This window comes from Lolium rigidum, chromosome 1 (assembly GCF_022539505.1).
Source record: "Lolium rigidum isolate FL_2022 chromosome 1, APGP_CSIRO_Lrig_0.1, whole genome shotgun sequence".
Taxonomy (NCBI): Eukaryota; Viridiplantae; Streptophyta; class Magnoliopsida; order Poales; family Poaceae; genus Lolium; species Lolium rigidum.
Genome location: NC_061508.1, coordinates 353,382,654 through 353,404,679, shown reverse-complemented (window position 1 = coordinate 353,404,679; position 22,026 = coordinate 353,382,654). Strand labels below are relative to the sequence as shown.

Below are 22,026 nucleotides of genomic sequence, written 5' to 3'. Positions count from 1 at the left end.
CAAAAGAAATATGTAGTGATTACTAGAACAATCCGTATAGACTATAAACATCGCTGCTGAAGATCGAATCTTATCGCAGTCAACTCTTTGAACTTTGTCATAAACAATCTTTTGACAAGTCGAGCTTCTTTAAAGATATTATGTCCAAGTCTATAAATTTTATAGATCTATTTACTTTCAAAAAGTATTCACATATCTTGGATTTCATGGCGCATAGCCATTTTAACGGAGTCAGGGCCCATCATAACTTCTTTGTATGTAGTTGGTTTATCATTGTTCAAAATCAATCCTTTGTCCACAAATCATTTATTTGATCAAAAAGTAAACCACATCTACAAGGTTCAATAGGTACTTTGATCTCCATGACTATAACACTTTGTAGACATGGGAGCTATGATCTTCGTGGCCACTTCCGGAACCATTTCCGATGCTGCGCTACTCTGATCATCATGCTCAGGTTCATAAACCTTATCAAGTTCCATTGTCTTCTCACTCAAATACTTCGCTAGAAACAATTTATTTGAAATAAGAAACATCGACAAACACTTTTGTCTTTGACTTCATAGTGGAAAGAATTCCCAATTTGTTCTCTGGGACAACAACAAAGACATTCATCTGGTTTTGGTTGTAAACTCATTACTTATGCTACGCATACCAAAATTTAAGAAAAGACTATTAGGGTTTATACCCATGCCATAACTCGTATGGTGTCATTTCAACGGATTATGATGATGCTCTATTTAGTGTAAAAGCAGTAGTCTCTAAAGCATAATCCACAAAAAATATAATGGTGTCATATTATTTTATCTCATCATTAACCCAACAAGGTTTGGATACGTCTCTCGGATACTCCATCATCACTATGATACTCCAAGAAACGTGAGTTGTAGAATAATTTTATAACTCTTTTAGATGTTCGCTAAAACTCGTAATTCAAATATTTCCACCATGATCCAATCATAGATATTTGATTTTTCTATTACGATGATTTCCACTTCATGCTGAAATTTATTTGAATCCATTCAAATGTTTCAAACTTCTTCCTTATCGAATAAATATATCCACATATATATACTCAATTCATTGTTGGAAGTTTTCATGAAGTAGAAGAATCCCCCGCACACAACTATGCCCAGTGAACCATATACATCATCATGTATGTATTCACTAAGTTAGTTGCCCGTTCAACTCTTGGCCTATGAACGGTATTTCAGTCATTCTCTTTAGAAAAGATTTGCAAGCGCCAAACGATTCAAAAATCAAATGACTCCAAAAATCCATTTGCATGGAGTTACTTCATGCGTTCCTTTCTAACATGAACTAAATGGCGATTCCACTAATAAGTGGAATTCAAATCATTTGCTTTACGGCATATTAGCGTCAATGTTATGCATGTGTGTTTCACCATTAAGATTTATAATAACTTATCCATCGTACATGGAGTAAGGTCATAATTTTGAACAACTCATTGTTTTCATTTGACAAGAGCATAACAATTATTAAGTTATTTATTATAAATCCTAAGGGCTAGGTATAATGCCAACGATAAACATAATAACACTTTATTATGTTCCATACGTGCATTATTACCATATTCCTTATCAGTCACTTAGGCCATCGTATTCTTGTATTGCGTTGTATTGTATGACATCTCATACCAACCAATATGGTACTTATACCCAAGAATTTCATTATGTGACCAAACAAGGAATACATCCATAACATGTATATCATCTAGATACACCTGAGCTAGACTTCTAGTCTTTTCTTTCTTTCTGCCAAAAATCTTTTGTAGTTTCTCTTTTAGCTTTCCTCATTCTCAGAAAACACTTCACCTTCAATAACTTCTAGGTCCATTTGGTCAAATACGAATAACCTTGAGGTTCTTACTTTGAAGTTGATCATCATATGACAAGTGTTCCAGATTTCACTATTAGTAACTTTGTAATATGATGAAAAATTTTACTCATAATTTTATCCATCATATCATGACGACTTTTCGAGACCATGTCTGTACATGATAGGCTCGTAAAGTTTAACCTCAGTATTCGCACGTGCAAATCTGGCTTGCACCCGTTGTATGCACACGTAGAATCTATAACACCCGATCATAACGTGATGCTTCGAAACGAAGAGTCTTAGCAACGGTGCATACTAAGGACGATCACTTCATGTATATGCGAATATCGTTAGTGCCCAACTAGTTGGAGGATCGAGACGCCTGGCGTCTTCAACCTTCGTACATTCCCATAAAACATATGAGTTTATGTAGTCTCACTACATTATATTCCATCATCTTGCAATAAGGTCTTAGATATCACATATATCTCATACCTTGCTTATTTCTGAAAACAAACTTTTCAGCTCCTTCCTTTTCAAACGGATTTGAACTTCAAGTTTCACGGAGACAAGATGATTTTAGGTACTAATTGAAACAATTGTTCTTTGAATCAGCAATGTGAGGTTTACTAAAAGTTTGCAATAGGACTTAATCATTTCTTGATTCTTTAACAATACGGTACCAATCCGTAAAGTTACTTGTCAGATTTAACAGTATTTCTATCTCAATTACAAGACTAGCGCATGGTAGAAAACGGATGCCAATTCTATATATTTAATTCAAAATACTATTCAGACTATGTTCATGATAATTAGTTCAGATTTTAATCTAATTACTAATGAACTCCCACTTAATACAACATCCCTCATAGTTGTTAAGTAGCACACGATCCATATCCACTACACCAAAACCGATCATCACGTGAGATGATGTAGCTTCAACAGTGAACATCAACATGTTGATCATATCATCCATATGACTCGTGTTCAACCTTTCGGTTTCCTGTGTTCCGAGGCCATGTCTGTACATGCTAGGCTCGTCAAGCAAACCCAAGTATTTTCGCGTGTGAAACATGGCTTACACCCGTTGTATGTGAACGTAGAATCTATCACATCCGATCATCATGACATGCTTCAAAACGACGAACTGTAGCAACGGTGCATACGAGGGGAGAACACTTTATTATCTTGATATTAATGTGAGGGATCATCTTATAATGCTACCGTCGTGATCTAAGCAAGATAAGATGCATAAAAGATTAACATCACATGCAATTCATATGTGATATGATATGACCCTTTAGTCTTTGTGCCTTTGATCTTCATCTTCAAAGCACGGACATGATCTCCATCATCAATGGGCATGATCTCCATCATCGTTGGCGTAGTGTCAAGGTCCATGGCGCCGTCTTCATGGTTGTTCACCACATGTAGCAACTATTACAACTACTTTGAAATAATACTACTACATGAAATATAAAGACAACCATAAGGCTCCTGCCGGTTTCCACAATACAATAATGATCATCTCATACATATTCATCATCAAATCATGGCCATATCACATCACCAAACCCTGCAAAAACAAGTTAGACGCCTCTAATTTCGTTTGCATATTTTACGTGGTTTAGGGTTTTCGAGTGAGATCCAATCTACCTACAAACATGAACCACAACGGTGATACTAGTGTTGTCAATAGAAAGAGTAGATTGAATCTTCACTATGGTGAGAGAGACAGACACCCGCAAAGCCACTTATGCAATACAAGTTGCATGTCGAGCGTGGAGCAAGTCTCATGAACACGGTCATGTAAAGTTAGCCCGGGCCACTTCATCCCACCATCCCGCAAGATGCAAAGTACACCAATTAAAGACAACAAAAAACATCAATGCACACAAAACCATTGTGTTCTACTCGTGCAACCAATCTATGCATAGACACGGCTCTGATACCACTGATGGGATTCGTAGCATAGAAAACAAAAAAATTCTACCGCAAGAACGAATAACAAGCCAAGATCCAATCTAGAAGATGGTAGCAACGAGAAGATCATGAGACTAACCCTCGAAGATTTCCAAAGCCTACGAGATTAGATCTTGTTATTGCTGTAGTCGATCACTTGCCGCTTTCAAAGCGCGTAGAAGATCTTGACGGTGCCACGGTCGGGCAAGCACCTCCGTACTCGGTCACACGTTCGGTGTTGATGACGACGTCCTTCTCCCCGTTCCGGCGGGCAGCGGAAGTAGTAGATTCTCCTCGGAATCCCGACAAGCACGACGGCTCTGGTGTCGGTGGCGGTGGAGATCTCCGCGAGGCTTCACCTAAACGCTGTGGGAGAAGATGGAGGGGAGAGAGGCTAGGGTTTGGGAGAGGGGGCTGTTTGGGCGCCGGCACTGGGGGCCTAGGTGGTGCGGCCAACTTGGGGTAGCCAGCCCCTCCCTCTCCTCCTCTTTATATAGGTGGAACACCCAAGGGTTTGCCCAAAGATCTGAATAAGACCCCAATTCAAAAACTGCCATATGGACGAAACATAGGGAGACATGGACTCTCCCTTTCCCCTTTTTCTTGGCTGGCCAAGGAGGTGGAGTCCTCCATGGACTCCACCCTCCCACTTGGTTGTCTGGTTGGGGTTGGTGGAGTCCAACCGGGACTCCACCTTCCATGGTGATTTCTTCCGGAAGGTTCTAGAACATTCTAGCGCCTTCCATAAATGCACCGAATCATTTCCAAACTTGGAAAGTGACTTCCTATATGTGAATCTTATTCTCCGGACCATTCTGGACCTCCTCGTGATGTCATGGATCCCATCCGAGACTCCGAATAAACATTCTAACTCCATTCCATATTCCATATCTACTTAAAACAACATCAAACCTTTAGTGTGTCACCATACGGTTCGTGAACTATGCAGACATGGTCGAGACTCCTCTCCGACCAATAACCAATAGCGGGATCTGGAGATCCATAATGGCTCCCACACATTCAACATTAACTTAGTGATGGATTGAACCATTCACATGCTTGCAAGCTAATCAGATGACATTCCACCGAGAGGGCCCAGAGTATATCTATCCGTCATCAGGATGGACAAATCCCACTCTTGATCCATATGCCTCAACTCATACTTTCCGAATATTTAATCCCACCTTTATGACCACCCATTTACGCAGTGGTGTTTGATGTAATCAAAGTACCCTTTCGGTATAAGTGATTTACATGATCTTATGGTCGAAGGACTAGGTAACTATGTATCGAAAGCTTATAGCAAATGGAACTTAATGAGTGATATTATGCTACGCTTATTTGGGTGTGTCCATTATATCATTCATCTAATGACATAACCTTGTTATTAATAACATCCAATGTTCATGATCATGAAACTATGATCATCTATTAATCAACAAGCTAGTTATACAAGAGGCTTACTAGGGGCTCTTTGTTGTTTACATAACACACATGTATCAATGTTTCGGTTAATACAATTATAGCATGGTATGCAAACATTTATCATAAACACAAAGATATATAATAACCAGTTTATTATTGCCTCTTGGGCACGGAGCCACATCATCTTCCACGATGTCCGTCGGATCCGGAAACTCAGTCTTCGAATCTGACGTCGTTCTACTACATCGGCTCCGACACCAGACATGAGTTGGGATATGATGCCCTTCCCTTCATGTGCAGCATCAAGTACTCCTCTGACGAGGAAAGCATCAGCAACAATGGCAGCATCACTCGCGTACCAGTTGCGCATCTGGCGCGCTACCAGATCTCCGCCATCAACCCGGTGACCGGAGTCGAAATTCCTTCGGGTGGCAACAGTGGGCGCGTGCGAAAACAATCGAACTATAAATTTGGGTAATACTTCCCATCGAAGATTTCAGCAATCCCCTATACTTGTGGGCATCAGGCGTACATACCAAAGGACTCGGATATCTTATGGAACTCCAGGTCGCAGGCGTCAGAGCGGGCGAAGTTCCCTTTGACTATGATGACCCCATTGGGTCCTGGTATCTTCAGGAGAAGATATGTATGGTGTGAGACCGCCATGAATCGAGAGTACGCGGGTCGGCCCAGTATCACATGATACTGTGAGGGCCAATCCATGACTTCGAATTCGATTTTCTCTCTTCTGAAGTTGTCACGTGTGCCGAAGACTACGTCGAGCATGATCTTTCCCAGAGGAATGTTGGTTTTCCTCGGAATTATGTCATGGAACTATCCCAGAAGAAAATTTATCGAGCCGAAACGCACCTGATCACCCGATGTCATCGAGTTTTTGCTTGAAGAAGAGGTCATCGAACTCATGCCTCCAGCGCCCAAGCTTCACACGGTTGGTGCCAATTGACAAGGGGTTGCCTTGTCAATGCCCATTGATGATGGACTTGGGTTTTCAGGAAAGGAGAACACTAGTGAATTCAAACACCGTCAGCCAAACTAGGTAGCCGACGAAAAGTATGATCAAGGAAATTTTGTTGCCAAGATTGTATTATCAAACTAGGGTTACAAGGGTGTTGCGGATTGTATTTCCCCTTGGTGGCTCCTCCTAGCCCTTATATAGTGGGCTAGGTCTCAGAGTCCACCTTCACGTCGGTTACATTCACTAAGTCGGTTTACCCGATATGGACCTATCCTACCTATTTTACATAGCTATTGGGCTTCGGCTATGTGTGTTATTCTTCATGGGCTTCGCCTATTTCTTCCTGGATTCACACCAGGGATGGTAACGTCGAGTACCCAATATGGTATACTCATGTCAGTCCTGTTGGCCTCGTTTTGTTGGTTGCAGCAAGATGACGACGATGTTTCTAAGGCCGTGGCGGCGCGCGTTGGTGGGCGGTGAGTTTGGTGGAGCATGATGGAGCCAATTGACAAGGGGTTGCCTTGTCAATGCCCATTGATGATGGACTTGGGTTTTCAGGAAAGGAGAACACTAGTGAATTCAAACACCGTCAGCCAAACTAGGTAGCCGACGAAAAGTATTATCAAAGAATTTTTTTGGCCGAGATTGTATTATCAAACTAGGGTTACAAGGGTGTTGCGGATTGTATTTCCCCTTGGTGGCTCCTCCTAGCCCTTATATAGTGGGCTAGGTCTTAGAGTCCACCTTTGGGTCGGTTACATTGACTATGTCGGTTTACCCGATATGGGCCTAGCCTACCTATTTTACATAGCTATTGGGCTTCAGCTCCGTGCGTTATTCTTCATGGCTTCGCCTATTCCTTCCTAGATTCGCACCAGGGATGGTAACGTCGAATACCCAATATGGTATACTCATGTCAGTCATATTGGCCTCGTTTTGTTGGTCGCAGCAAGATGACGATGATGTTTCTAAGGCAGCGGTGGCGCGTGTTGGTGGGCGGCGAGTTTGGTGGAGCATGATGGAGCGTCCAAGGCGGGATTTTGAGGGTCAGGAGAAATCTATGTCGGACTAGCCGGCACCGATGCGGTGATGCCCGCGGGCGCTACCCTTCCTTCCTAAAGGGTGTTGGTTGAAGCCCTCCTCCCTTTTCCATGCGCGCACCGAGGGAAAACCTAGGACCAGTCCAGGCAGTAGCGTCGTCGTCGCATTTCTTATTGAAGGTGCTGCTTGGTAAGTGGCGTATGAGAGCGCTAGGAGTGTGATGAAAATTCTCCGGAAGGCCCAGCGGCTGTGGGAAATGTGCGGTACAAGCTCTCCAGGTTGCCTTTTCTTTAAACAGATCTCTAGGTAGCCAAGTATACATGGCTTGTTTGTGATGAAGTCGGGCCCTTTTATTGAGTGTGTGCGGCTTGGGCTGTTTGCCAACGTGGAGGCCTGGGCTTCTCATGTTGGCTGACAAAAGTGCCTAATGGATCCCTAGTGTGTGAAGAGCCCAAAGAAAGAAAAAAGTCAAGAAAAGAAAAGATAGGAGGAGCACGCCAAGTTGAGTTGAGTTCCATGGTAGAAGTGGAGCCCTCTGGTTCACTTCTTCTTCCCTGGCCCCAAGTGCCACACCTCGCACAAACAAACAACCAAATTGACCATATGTTGTTTTTCCCATACAAGCAATTTGTAAAATTCACCCTAAACCATTTATGACTGAACAAAAATGAGCAAATTGTTCAGCAAACTAGACAAAATTGACTTGGTGTATGCACTGATAAATCATCAACTTCTCACTTTACAAAAAATTAGGAGAAAATTTCGTCAGTCTCCTAATTGTACTGTTGGATTTTAGAGAAGAATTGCAATGATAATAGGGAGTTTTGGAGAAATGCTCAAGATATCAGCACCCCATAGCCATCTATGGCTGCCTGCGCCTCCACGTCCATAAAAATCCAATCTTTCCCTCCCCTCGCCATATATCATCTTCCCCGGACTCCAGTGGTGAATCAGCGAGCCAGCCAGCAAGCAACCATGGCGCCCCCTTCCCTCTCCTCCTCCCACCTCCTCATCACCGCCTCCCTCCCCAAGCCGTCCTCCCTCCGGCCGCCGCGCATCCCTCTCTCCTCAAAGTCAATCCCGGCGCTCCTCCTCGCCCTCGCCGCCGCGCCCACGCTACCCGCCCTTGCCGTCGACGCCCCCTCCCCGCCACCGGCCCCCACCCCGCAGCTCCAGGCCGAGGCGCCGACACCCGCGGCGAACCCCTTCGCTGACACCCTCCTCACCGCGCCCAAGCCCTCGGCCGCCTCCACCGACCTCCCCGACGGCGGCCAGTGGCGCTACAGCGAGTTCCTGGGCGCCGTCAAGAAGGGCAAGGTGGAGCGCGTGCGCTTCTCCAAGGACGGCGGCGTGCTGCAGCTCACCGCCGTGGACGGCCGCCGCGCCTCCGTCGTGGTCCCCAACGACCCGGACCTCATCGACATCCTCGCCACCAACGGCGTCGACATCTCCGTCGCCGAGGGCGACGCCGCGTCGGGCCCCGGCGGCTTCCTCGCCTTCGTCGGCAACCTGCTCTTCCCCTTCATCGCCTTCGCGGGGCTCTTCTTCCTCTTCCGCCGCGCGCAGGGCGGCCAGGGCGGCGGCCCGGGCGGGCTCGGCGGGCCCATGGACTTCGGCCGCTCCAAGAGCAAGTTCCAGGAGGTGCCCGAGACCGGGGTCAGCTTCCAGGACGTCGCCGGCGCCGACCAGGCCAAGCTCGAGCTGCAGGAGGTGGTCGATTTCCTCAAGAACCCCGACAAGTACACCGCGCTCGGGGCCAAGATTCCCAAGGGATGTCTCCTCGTCGGCCCGCCCGGGACGGGCAAGACGCTGCTCGCCCGCGCCGTGGCCGGAGAGGCCGGGGTACCATTCTTCTCCTGCGCCGCGTCCGAGTTCGTCGAGCTCTTCGTTGGTGTCGGTGCGTCCAGGGTGAGGGATCTGTTCGAGAAGGCCAAGGCCAAGGCGCCCTGCATCGTCTTCATTGATGAGATTGACGCCGTCGGGAGGCAGCGTGGTGCTGGGATGGGCGGCGGGAATGATGAGAGGGAGCAGACCATCAACCAGCTCCTCACGGAGATGGATGGCTTCTCTGGAAACAGTGGTGTCATTGTGCTCGCCGCCACCAACAGACCGGACGTGCTCGACTCAGCGCTTCTAAGGCCAGGCCGGTTCGATCGGCAGGTCACCGTCGATCGTCCAGATGTTGCCGGTCGTGTCAGGATCCTCGAGGTGAGCAATGCCCCTGGTGCTTAGCTAACTTATAAATTGCTATTGCTTTGCTTGGTGTAGATATTGTTCTGACTCACTATAACTAGTTCGCAAACTTACTATCATTGCTGATATTCTATCAAGGCATAATTGCACTGGCTAATCGACGAACTCAGGGACGAAAACGTGCTTTCTTGCCACACGATAAATTTTGCTTTGAGTCTGAACCTTCTACCTGAAATGTTTCATGTCATTAGGACATAAGCTGGTCTACCTTGATGTAGATATAGTCTACAACTGAAAGTTCATGTACTTAGAAGGGATACTTACACATGCATGACATGATAAACTTTGTTTCAAGTCTAAATCTTGGGCAATTTACCTAGTATCTTTCATGCCAAAATGTTATAAATTTGCGAGATGCTGAGACATAACTTCATTCGTAGACTGAACTGGCTTAGATTTTCAGAGCTGTAGTTTGATTGATTATGATAGGAACTTGGAGGGAACTTACTTGCTTTAAGCTTCCTTTCGAGTATAAACCTTGTACAATTTACCTGATATTTTTCATTCTAAAATGGTAATTTTGTTTCTGAAATTTTTGGATATAACTTAATCTATATGTTAACTGGGCAGGTAATCATATTTCAGAGCGATAGCTAACCTTATTTTGATAGAACTATCTTCGTAAGGATTTTCTTTTTGTGTGCTAAGACTAGAGTTGGAGCTCTGTAGTTTATCAATTATTTCTTGCATAGTTACAATAGTAACTGAATCTCTTTGACCTTTCATTTCTAGTTTAGTTTTGCTTAGGCCACTACTTTTTTAACAGTTTGTATGGGTTTTCGATTTGCAGTTTCTCATTACTTTCTTAGTTTACCCCAGAGATCATTGGCAATTTTTGTGGTACTTAAGTACTTTGTATAAAACTATAGGTGTTTACATAACTAATTTGGTAAATATTTATGGGCTTTATTTATGCACTTGTTTGTAACATGATTAGCTCAACTTCAACTAAGAATGTTTTGATCTCAGAAACATCGCAGTAGTACGGTCCCAAAATGAACTCTGTACTGTCCATCATTATCCAAAATTTCATCATAATTTAATCAAACAGAATATGATTTGTAGTTGGCAGCACTTCATTTTGTTCTGCAACCTCATTTGATCTTCCTAGCTAACTTATTGCAATTATAACATATCATTGCTTTATTTCCAGATGCTTTTCCTGTAGTTCTGTAAATCACAAAATTATCACTAGTCCGGTAATTTGTTGTGTTTCAGTTGTGGGTTTAATTTTTGCCCAACTTATTCATTTGGTAACTAATATCAAAAGATCTGCACTGTTTGTCAGCCAAAATCAGTTACCAGATATCCGGCTCAGAATAGGTAGGGTTGGTAGCAAGTTGCCAACACAATGCACATAACTTTGGAAGCTCAAGAGCATATAAAAAATGCATATTAAGATATTACGTATTGTTGAATAGTAGAATGGTATAGGTGTAAGTTCACTTAATTTGTGGCATATCTGGTCAAGATCACCTAACCTCCTTTAAATTGTCTGTGTCGGTAACACTTTTAATTCCATTCTACTTCAGTAAGTCAGTTCGCCTTTCTACTGGGTGTCTGGGTCTAGGAGTTAATATTTGATCAACCCTGGCCGGTTCATAAGCCTAGCTGCCTAGGGATATTAATGTATTACCTCCTGCTAACCTTCTAGGTACAAGGTGTGCTGAATTTTCTTTGGGTTTTCCTGCTAGATGAGTTTTACTGATATATGTAGTTCTACGCTGTAGCTTACATGACATATGTTCATATGATAGGTTCACTCCAGAGGAAAAGCATTGGCGAAGGACGTAGACTTTGATAAGGTTGCCAGAAGGACACCTGGTTTCACCGGTGCTGATCTTCAAAACTTGATGAATGAGGCTGCTATCCTGGCCGCTCGTCGTGATCTGAAGGAGATAAGCAAGGATGAGATCTCTGATGCTCTAGAGAGGATCATTGCTGGGCCTGAGAAGAAAAACGCAGTTGTTTCAGAGCAGAAGAGGAAGCTTGTGGCTTACCATGGTAATTTTGTCACCGTGAGTTGTTAAAATTATCATAGAGTTCACATAATCCTAATATGTGTGTGCAAACTTTTGAATTTGCAGAGGCTGGACATGCCCTTGTCGGTGCCCTCATGCCAGAATACGATCCTGTTGCCAAGATTTCCATCATTCCTAGAGGTCAAGCTGGTGGGCTCACGTTCTTTGCTCCAAGTGAAGAGAGACTAGAGTCTGGATTGTACAGCAGGAGCTACCTAGAGAACCAAATGGCTGTAGCACTTGGTGGCAGGTGCTAATCGCATGAAAATTTTATTTATATAAGCATCCACTGGTTGTTGCTCTATTGCAAAGTGATGACTTTTGTGCTTAATATGTCCACATGCTTTGCAGGGTTGCTGAGGAGGTGATCTTTGGCCAAAACAATGTGACGACTGGGGCTTCCAGTGACTTTATGCAGGTCTCACGTGTCGCAAGACAAATGGTCGAAAGATTTGGGTTCAGCAAGAAGATTGGGCAAGTCGCGATCGGGTCATCTGGTGGGAATCCATTCATGGGCCAGCAGGTATATTATTACTCTGATGCTAGTAGATGATTCCAGGTGGAAAATTCTTACTCTATAAGATGAATCTGTTGAGATTGTCCATGAATATAGACGTGCAAACTTCAACGACATCATAGATCTTGCCAACATGGTCACTATCTAAGTGTCACCTTACCTTGATGACTTCTACTGAACAACACTCTTTCTTCCAGTTTACTGCATTCCTGTGACACATCACCCCAACATATATACTGCCAACCTTGACATCATCATCCATGTTCCATTTCGTACAAGGTCAATTCAAACTTGAAAGGGGCGACAAAGAAAACACCAACAGTTCTGTTTAGGCTTGTATCTCATTTTTGTGTGGCTGTTGTTAGTAGACCCGGATTAGCTTTACTTTCCAACAAGGAATGGTTTTGAATACTAACCTGCCATTTCCGCAATTTTTGGCTGTAGATGTCGAGCCAGTCAGACTACTCGATGGCAACAGCGGACATCGTGGACTCGGAGGTGAGGGAGCTCGTGGAGGTAGCCTACTCGCGGGCAACCCAGATCATCAACACCCACATCGACATCCTCCACCGGCTCGCCCAGCTCCTGATTGAGAAGGAGACAGTTGACGGGGAGGAGTTCATGAGCCTCTTCATCGATGGAGAGGCAGAGCTGTTCGTCGCTTGAGGCGCGGGCCCTGCATGTTTTCGGTGATTACACGAGGGTCCAACTTGTAGGAACCACATTGATCTAGTAAAAGTGTTGTTTTACCCAACATGTTTGTATAGTTCTTTGTAAAAAAACCTTTACTGACATTGGGTTGCTCCAATTAATACAAATTATTTATAGTTTTTGCCCGTCTGCAACTTATGGTTGCTCACCTGTTAGAACACATCCTCAAACTCTGTTATGAAAACATTCTTTTGTGTGGATTCTTGGCAGAATGTACAGTATTACTTTCTCGAAATTTGTGACTGAAAAAGTGAATGCTCTGTTAAACAGGATTTTTTTGTTCCTGAACCCGATATAACTTACTCTAGCCTTATGTTATATAGTTATCCAATGTAAGTTTCTCGAAATTTTGGAGGGAGTTTCCAACGAAACATGTCACTTTTACCTAAGATATATAATTTCTAATTTAACTATGAAAATGACACAGACATACATACATACATCCTCCACTAAAATAAAATTCATTATCCTTAGAGTGCTAGAAATATGAATTTTGAAGCCTTAGTAATTTGGTTCAGTAATACATGAGAGCCAGCCAGTGCGTATATTTTCGACAATCTGTTATATTTAGAGCCTTTTGGGATCTCCTTTGCACCACAATTTGGCTCCCGCAGCTGCCAGAGCATGTCGGCACCTTGTTTTTTGTACAATTAATACCATATCTATTTACAGTAATAAATATTACATGGTAAAGAGATACATTAGCAAATTTTAACAATTAAAAAATAAAATCTAACAGATACAAGAAAATTTCAGAAATCTTCAAACTCATTTTCCTTCCATGATATAATCTTTTACTTGTCTCAAAGCTAAATACAGATATCAAACCATAGAGGAAAATCTTCTTTGGCTCATAGATGTAGATGCACCCACTATTTAAAATCATCATGTCCAATCATAGACCTATAAATACTAACGAAGGTTCTCTTACAATTTTAGTTTGAGCTGCAATACCAAGCCTTCGTGCACGAAGACAATCATTAAAGTAATGTGTCAATATCGGCAAGAGTAACAACACAAGTTTCATGCAAGTCATTGTAACTGATATTTGATGACATCACGTGAGAATCAAGTAGTTTACCTCGGTTGACCCTTAAATCTAACTAAACTGAGATACTTCATTTATAATTGATGGAGGAGGAGATTCAAGAACACACATGTCCACAGATATTCAGATTACAAGTCCTGTCTTGCATCATACCCAGAACACATCCGGGAAAAAATAGTCGACATGCCGCGAGAAGATGTAGGACCGACCCGGCCCGAGCGGCACCGTGAGGAGCTCGCCGTTCCTACCATACTTGGCGCGGAACATGGTCACCTGAAGGTGGCACTTGTTACCGGCGCCCATGAAGTTTCTGCAGGTGACCCCCAGCGGCACCGCTGGCTCCACGAGGCAGAACATGCCCCCGCCGCTCCCACCGGCGCGGACGAGCACGCGACCAGACGTGGGCTTCAGCGATGGCTCGAGGAACGTGAGCCTCTCCTTGGCCACCATCCACTCCGGCTCCGGCGTGGCGCCACCCTGGGGCGCCGGGACCTCGCATGTGCAGAGGTGCTTGTAGCCGCGGCCCTCCTCCTCGCTGTGGACCGTGCGTGTGCCAACCCACGCGCCGAGGTCGCCGTCGTAGTGCGCGTGGCCATTGAACGGCAGCAGCCAGTCGCCCAGGCGCGTCCACTCGCCGGTCGCCGTGTCCAGGAGAAGGTGCCCTCGTCCGCAGCGTGCTCGACCGGGCTGCGGCACCTTCTCCCGACGGAGACGAAGATGGTGCGGCCGTCGGGGTGCAGCGCGCTGCTGTGCCTGTCTTCCAAGAAGCTAGTGGGGCGCCCGCCGAGGTTGGGCCTGGGCGGCGGAACTGGTATCCTCTCCCAGGCCCAGCGCGGGTCCGGCCGGCTAATAATCCCGTAGGGGAGGCCCTCCTCGTCGCTGTCGCCGCCACCAGGTTCCGTCCGGCGAAAGCAGTGCAAGGCGCTGTCGTCACCGCAGTCGTACGTGCGAAACGCGTACAGCTTGTCGCCGGCGACCATTGCTTTGTGACACCTTTCCAGGTCGCGCGGCAGAGAGTTCTCGATCTCCATGGCCGCCGTGTCCATGTCGTAGATGAGGGTGAGGCCGCGGCTGTCGCCGCGTCTACTGGAGAAAACGACGAGGTTGCTGCCCACGGCGTGGAACCACGGGTCTGAGCCGATCGCGCGGACGCTGAGGCGGAGGACGGGGTCGGGGAGGCGTTGCGGCTTGCCGTCACCGTCGCCGCCGCCGACAACTAGGTCTTCTAGACTGAGCTTGTGCACGGAGAATCCTTTGTCCCAGTCATCCAGGACCATGCACAGGTGGCGCCTCCGGTCCGCAAGCTGGTCTGCGCCGCAGCTGTTGCACAACTGCGGCCATGTTCTTGCGGTCACCGGGACCCCGCTAGAGCTGTTCGCGCTCGTCGATGAGTACGCACGTGATGATGATCCGCCCAGCAGACCGGAGCTGCTGCGCCGCCGGAGATGGTAGAGGAGCGGCGGCAAACATCGAGAGAGACGCATCGTGCGTGCCCGTGCGTGCCCACGCGTACCTAGGTTTTCCTTTTTACCTTTTTTGAGAGAGGAACACGAAAATGAGTGAAGCCCAATTGTATATCAGATTCTGGGCCGGTCTAGAAGGCAGTAGCAATGCAAAGGATAGAGAAAGCCCATAACAGTATAGATTACAGCCCGATCTCCTGCTAGCGATTATAAAATACAGCTAGCCAATTTGTATATTTGGTGTAGTGTGCTATGTACGAACAACCTCTCTTCACCAATATAAAATATTTTGGCACCAAAACGTTTTGTATTAATGAAGAGATACTTCCTCTCTTTCAATGAATAAAGACACACATATGAATGACTAACATTGACCGAAAAAACTAAATTGGAATATGGTCGAGCAGGGAACTTCGGCGCGTTTCCGGACACTTCCACAAGTTGTTCGGACCGGCTAGAATATAATCTGGAATTCCCGTCAAGAAGTTCAGATGAACTAGATGATACCTCTCGGGTTGCTGCAGCATATTAATATGTGTGCTAACCAGATTATGTGAAAGCTGCATGTTGTTGGGAGCAAAGTTTAACAACTTAATGACTCCTCACTAGTAGAAAAAGGAGCTTCGGTTCCGGTTGGTAGCGGGTTTGAGTTCTGGATTCCGCAACCGGGACTAAATATGCGAGACTAAAGGCCCCCCTTTAGTCGCGGTTGCTTACTGAACCGCAACTAAAGGCTCATCCATGTGGGCTGCAGATAGTTCGTCGAGGCGAGTACCTTCAGTTCCGGTTGGTGTGACCAACTGAGACTAAAGATCTCTGCAGGTATAGGGTTTAAACCCCTAAATCTGGTTTATTTTGTTGTGTTTTTATTTTTTTATATTATATTTTATGTTTTATTTTAATTTCAAAGAAGTTTCAGTACGCATATTCTACGCTAGTATATACACGTTACACGTTGATGCATATGAATATACAATTTTAAACAAGTTTGAAATTTTAAACAAGAAGAATTCAAGAGGAATATATAATATTCAATCTCGAGTGACCATATACAACTTCAAACAAGTTTTCATATACAATTTACGGCATTAGAAGTTCTTCGTCCTCGTAATAGTGTTCTCCATTAGGATGTACTGGGCATCCTTGATTCGATGAACTAGGCATACCCTTCATCTGAAAGATACCCTCAAAGAAAGTCTTGGAAAAGCATGGAAACTTTCATACTTAATTCAAGTATAGTATCAAACGAAATGTAAATCATTAACGATAAATATTTGCCAACAAGCTCCCCAATTCTTACTTGCAGTATTAATCATTGTACCACGAGATGGATTACGCTTGCCAAAGAGTTGATATATTCTCTCTTTGCGGTAATCTTTAGTTTCACTCCAATTATTGACCTCGTTAAGATGGTTTGCTTGCAAGACTTCCAATAAACAGCGCCACCACCAAGTGTAAATACATATCCACTAGTGGCCTTAATCTCATCAGCATCAGAAATACAGTTTGAGTCACTATAACCCTCTAGTACCCTCGGATACCTGGTATAGTGAATACCATAACTCGCAGTGCCTTTTAGATAGTGCATCACTCTTTTAAGAGCATTCCAGTGATCATCACCAGGATTTGAGACAAATCGGCTAAGTTTTTTCACAGCAAAGGCGATGCCAGGCCTCGTAGCGCTAGCCATATACATAAGCGAGCCAATAATCTGAGAATATGTCAGTTGATCTGTAGCAGTCGTTTTATTCTTTCTAAGCAGCACACTAGGATCATAAGGCGTTGGACAAGACTTGCAATCGCTATACCCAAAACAACTCAAGATCTTTTCCACATAGTGAGATTGAAGCAGTGTAATCCCACCATTGTCATCCTTCAATAGCTTGATGTTTAAGATTACATCAGCTACTCCAAGATCCTTCATCTCGAAACAGCGAGATAAGAAATCCTTGGTCTTCTTGATGATATTCAGGTTGGTTCCGAAAATCAGTATGTCATCGACGTACAAGCAAACAATGACTCCTTCGCCCCACCATGGTGATAGTACACACATTTTGAGTAGCATCAGAGCCTTGGGTTATGTCTGCAAGTAGGCGGTTTAGAACTCGCTGATCCGTCGCTGATCCTTATGTTGACCTGGCTGAGTAGAAGATGCACTTGTGGTGCCAAAAGAAATACTAAAATCTTGACCAATTTTAAGTATAGTTTCAGCAATAACAACCTTGCCATTATTAGATTCAATCCTTGATGAAGCGAAATTTAAAGCAATATAACCAGGGCATGCTTGGATATGCCACCTCTCCAGAGCAAAGGACAACTTCTTTTTAACCGTAGCAGACAACATTAGATCGTCTAACACGCGAGCAGATTTCGAGGAGTAACATGAAGAGCAGCCGAGCTTTATCCGTCCTGCTTTTATTAGGACTTACTAAAATGCATTCATCACATTCAGCCTGCCACCTGAGAAATTATTTATGCCAATATGGGCCTCCATTACTCCAGAGATTGAAAAACACTTAAAGGATGAAAAAGAGAAAGACCTTACTGCATTAACCATGAAACCCACTACCTTGGAAGAAACAGAGAAACGAAAAAATCTATCATTGAGATACTTCACCGACAAATCATCACAATTGCCTCCAATACAAGATTCTAAGGCAATCCCTACCACATCCTCATTCAACTTGAAAGTAGCTCTTCCAAAAGAGACAACCAAGAGAAAATGATTTGATTTACCTAGAGGATGAACTATAGTACCAAACCTTTTCTTTATATCGGCTTTAAATTTATAACCAAAAGAGAAATCCAACTTCATGGATATAGTATCGAATACTGCAGATGATGGCAAGACCTGATTATCATCACCATGAATAGGAGTGGATTCACCTCCTCCTTCAGTGGAGTTAGATTCTTCCACTTTGTTACTGCCAGGAACATTGTGTGAAGCAGCAACCCCAACTTCAGCAGTCTTCACCATCACTAGCCAGGTTTGTCCCATTCTGATCACATGGTTCAGGAAAGATATCTTCGATCCCAACGTAAAATTATCGGTTGGTTTAAGGCCACGTCTCGCCCACCATTTCCCCCTTAGCATCCTTAAACGAAGCCAATTATGCTTGGCAGAGAAAAAAAGGGATACATCATATGATTTCATGCGGCCACGCCACAGATCTCTATGAGTAGAATAGGTGACATGCCAACCTTGATCCTTAGGGTTTAGATCAGATCCAGACATCTGCATGAGCTCTTGAATTGAGGCAACACGATCGACGTGTGGAGAGTGCACACATTGAATCACCTTGACACTATAGACTGGAAATTCCAAAACAGATCCCACATCTACAACATCACGCTTACGCGAGAAATTTACCTACAATGGGAGTACCCTTCGTGGTCATGAGACCAATCCATTTTGTGCTAGTCCAGAGGTGCAACTCCCCCATCATGGGGTCATTAAAGCCAGAGGCCAGATCTTGAGCCTTCACGTACGAAACGCTCCATTTCCATGCAGGAGCAGCCATAGAGAAAGGTGGAGGGAGGAGGAGAGGAAAACAGATTACCTAGGGAGAAGAGTGTAAGGAGGAAAACACTTCTGAACTCCAGCAAGGTGTGGATCACCGGCGGGAAAGATCACCGGCGGCTAGGGTTTGAGTCGCCAGAGCTCTTCTAGGGTTTTGGTTGCCATTAGGATCTAGTTTATTTTTTTGTTTTGTTTTGTTCTACATCTCTAGATAAAAAATAAAATAAAGTTCGAGAATATACTCTATTAACTTTTCCAACCTACATACGTGTGGGCTGAAAACTCGAAATCAATTTATGTCACTCATGTAGAAGTTATTAACACCTACAACTTTATAGGTAAGTCGAACGTCAAATGTTCATGCAAATACCTTGGATAAATTAATACATATACCTTTGTTGCAAAAACATGATTTTGCATGAGACTTCACACATATGTAGAGATAGTATATTCATATGTGACCATCGTCTCTTTCGGCCCCCTCCCTCATACAGTTTTGTAGGTAAGTCGAGCGCCAAATTTAAACCAAAAATCAATACATATACCTTTGTTGCAAATAGATGATTTTGTATGAGACTTCACACATATGTAGTTCATATGTGACCGTCGTCTCTTTCACCCCCCCACCCCCCTCATACAGTTTTATAGGTATGTCAACCGCCAAATTTAAACCAAAAATTAATACGTATACCTTTGTTGCAAATAGATGATTTTGTATGAGACTTCACACATATGTAGAAATAGTATATTCATATGCGACCATCGTCTCCCCCCTCATACAATTTTGTAGGTAAGTCGAGCGCCAAATTTAAACCAAAAATTAATACATATACCTTTGTTTAAAAAAGGTGATGTTGTATGAGACTTCACACATATGTAGAGATATTATATTCATATAGGTTATAATGTTGCTACTTTGATTGTGTCTACACATCAAGACTAAGTTGTGCCGACTAAGTTGTATAGCAAGATTTAATGGAATAAAAAGGAAAAAAATAGAGGGTGCCACACACACACCTTTGGTTATGAGTTTTTGTATTTGTATATTTGCCTTTTTTTGATGTAATTGATCCAGATGCGGGGACCGCTCACTTTCCCCTTCCTCTCTCTCTCTCCCCTTTCCTTGAGAGGCTCTCCAGAGAGGCCGGGCCGCTCCCGAGCCTTCTCCGGCGGCTCTGCCGGCCGGAGATGGCGAAGGAGGGGTGCCGGAGTAGTTGATAGGGTTAGTTTTTTAGGTTTTGGCTATATGCCAGTAGTTTGGAGTAGGGCTCAAGGTCGTCTGGATCAGATCTTGAGCATCTTGTGCTCGTGGCAGCGTCTTCCCGAGCTCCGGCGGTCGGAGAAGGTCAGATCCGTCACCCCAGGGATCTCCGTGTATAAGATCCGGATCTGGTGCCCCTGGATCTTGGATGCTGCGATGCTATCTCTTCCTCCTCTGGCCGGCCATGTAGGCGAGGGAAGAGGAAGAATGGAGCCAACATCTCGTGATCCTTGTGGTAGGCGGGGGTCTTCTTCTAGCCTCGACGTGTCGACGCCTCTTCGGGCTTTCGTCGCCAAGCGACTTCACCGTGCTTCCGAGGTGGGAGATGGTGCGGCTCGTTCTCGCGGTGAGCTCCCGCAGCAATAAGCGTCCTCCCTGCCTCCTCTTCTCTGGAGGTCAACCAACTCCGATGCTTCTCTTGGCCGGCCCCGGTGGCGAGGGAGAAAAGCAGATGGTGGTTGGTGTGGCCCCCAAGCAGAGGAGGTGCTTCTTCTCGAGAGCTGTGGATGCTTCAACAACTCCGTCGTTAACGCGGCGTTCATCCTGGGAAGCTTTTCAGCGGGAGACCTATGCCGACGTCACTGCCTCGCCCTGCATCTATTGGCCGACTGGCGGCCCTTCTCCAGGAGTTCTTACTTCCCAGAGACCAAGAAGTCCGAGGGGAAGCAAAATCGCTCATGCCACGACGCTAGGCCAAGTGGTTCGTCCCCGGCGCCGGTGTCAGCTTGGTGGCGGAGCTACTCGAGGGCGTGCTCCAGATGCGGTGCAAAGCTTCGAGGACCTGATTGCTTTTTCCAAAAAAAATTAGGGCCTTCTCTGTAAAAGCTCGGGCCTTATCCAGAATTCCCCTGATCTGTAGGGGCTTATCTGCAATTTGTAACCACCGCTTCATTATTCAATGCAGCTTCTAGGGTCTTCGGACCCTACCCCTGTTCAAAAAAAAAAAAAAATCCAGATGCGAACCCCAACATGTGCAAGGTGCGAACGTCACCAGCACACATTTCAACTGATTCCAAAATAGAATAAGTTGAGGATAAAACGGACCGAATTTGGGTTCAACATGTAGGAACCTCACTGATCTAGCAAAATGTTGTTTTTTGCAACTTCTGATTACTCGCGTGTTAAACTAAAGTGCATTCTCTTCAAGCTACAAATCTTTTGAGTTAGTATGCTATGTGAACCGAGGATTATCTTGGCACTGAAGTCTTGGGCAAGCATGGAAACTTTCATACTTAATTCAATACAGTATCAAACAGAAATGTAAATCATTAACGATAAATATTTGCCAACAAGCACCCCAATTCTTATTGCAGTATTAATCATTGTACCCTGAGATGGATTCTGCTTGCCAAAAGAGTTGATATATTCTCTCTTCGCAGTAGTAATCTTTTGTTTCACTCCAATTATTGATTATAATCTAAACGAATAGTGTCTAAATCTCTTAAGAATTAATCATGTATATGTGGCTATGCGTATATAATAATTAAATTGTTGGCGTGTGGATGTTGAGCAGAGAGACTCTAGTGTGCAGGAGGCTCCTGAACACCTTCTCGCTCTCGCTCTCCAGCTCGCCCACGCACAGCTCCAGCTCTTGCAGCCTCGCCACCGCCGACGCCGCGACGTCCCTCTGCATTTCCTCGCCGGCAGCATGCTTGCTGCGCTTCTTGGACGACGAGGAGGAGGACACTGCCAGCGCCGTGGCCGCGGCGGCGTCCGCGAGGAAGGCGACCTGGTGGAAGACAGACGCCGACGCGGCAGCGGTGTCGCTGACGGCTTGGGCCACCGTCCGCGCCACCTCAAGCTCGGACGAGAACCCGGCGGCGGCGGCGTGGATGGGCGAACAGCGGGCTACAGCTGTGGCGAGGCTGGCGAGCTCCTTGGTGGCCTGGCGCTGCGCACGCGCCGCGGAGGCGAGCTTGGCCGGGTCGCGGCGGCGCACCGCGGCGCAGAGGTCGGCGGCATGCTGGCGGAGCGCGAGGAGGGCGG

General features: G+C 45.2%; 1 protein-coding gene across 1 annotated transcript; it reads left to right on the top strand.

The window, feature by feature from the left end:
• The first annotated feature begins 8,189 nt into the window (after positions 1–8,189).
• Positions 8,190–12,873, top strand: LOC124702067 (ATP-dependent zinc metalloprotease FTSH 1, chloroplastic). Its single transcript, XM_047234169.1, has 5 exons — positions 8,190–9,454; positions 11,257–11,503; positions 11,587–11,770; positions 11,872–12,043; positions 12,482–12,873. The coding sequence occupies exons 1-5, from the start codon at positions 8,222–8,224 to the stop codon at positions 12,701–12,703; spliced, it is 2,058 nt and encodes a 685-aa protein (XP_047090125.1). The 5' UTR covers positions 8,190–8,221; the 3' UTR covers positions 12,704–12,873.
• Positions 12,874–22,026: the final 9,153 nt, after the last annotated feature.

What these genes read in the sequence shown, in the direction of transcription:
- LOC124702067 (XM_047234169.1), top strand. Translation starts at nt 8,222, where the DNA reads ATGGCGCCCCCTTCCCTCTCCTCCTCCCACCTCCTCATCACCGCCTCC. An exon ending in GTCGTGTCAGGATCCTCGAG is followed by an intron (nt 9,455 to 11,256) that starts GTGAGCAATGCC and finishes TTCATATGATAG; the next exon opens with GTTCACTCCAGAGGAAAAGC. An exon ending in ATCCATTCATGGGCCAGCAG is followed by an intron (nt 12,044 to 12,481) that starts GTATATTATTAC and finishes TTTTGGCTGTAG; the next exon opens with ATGTCGAGCCAGTCAGACTA.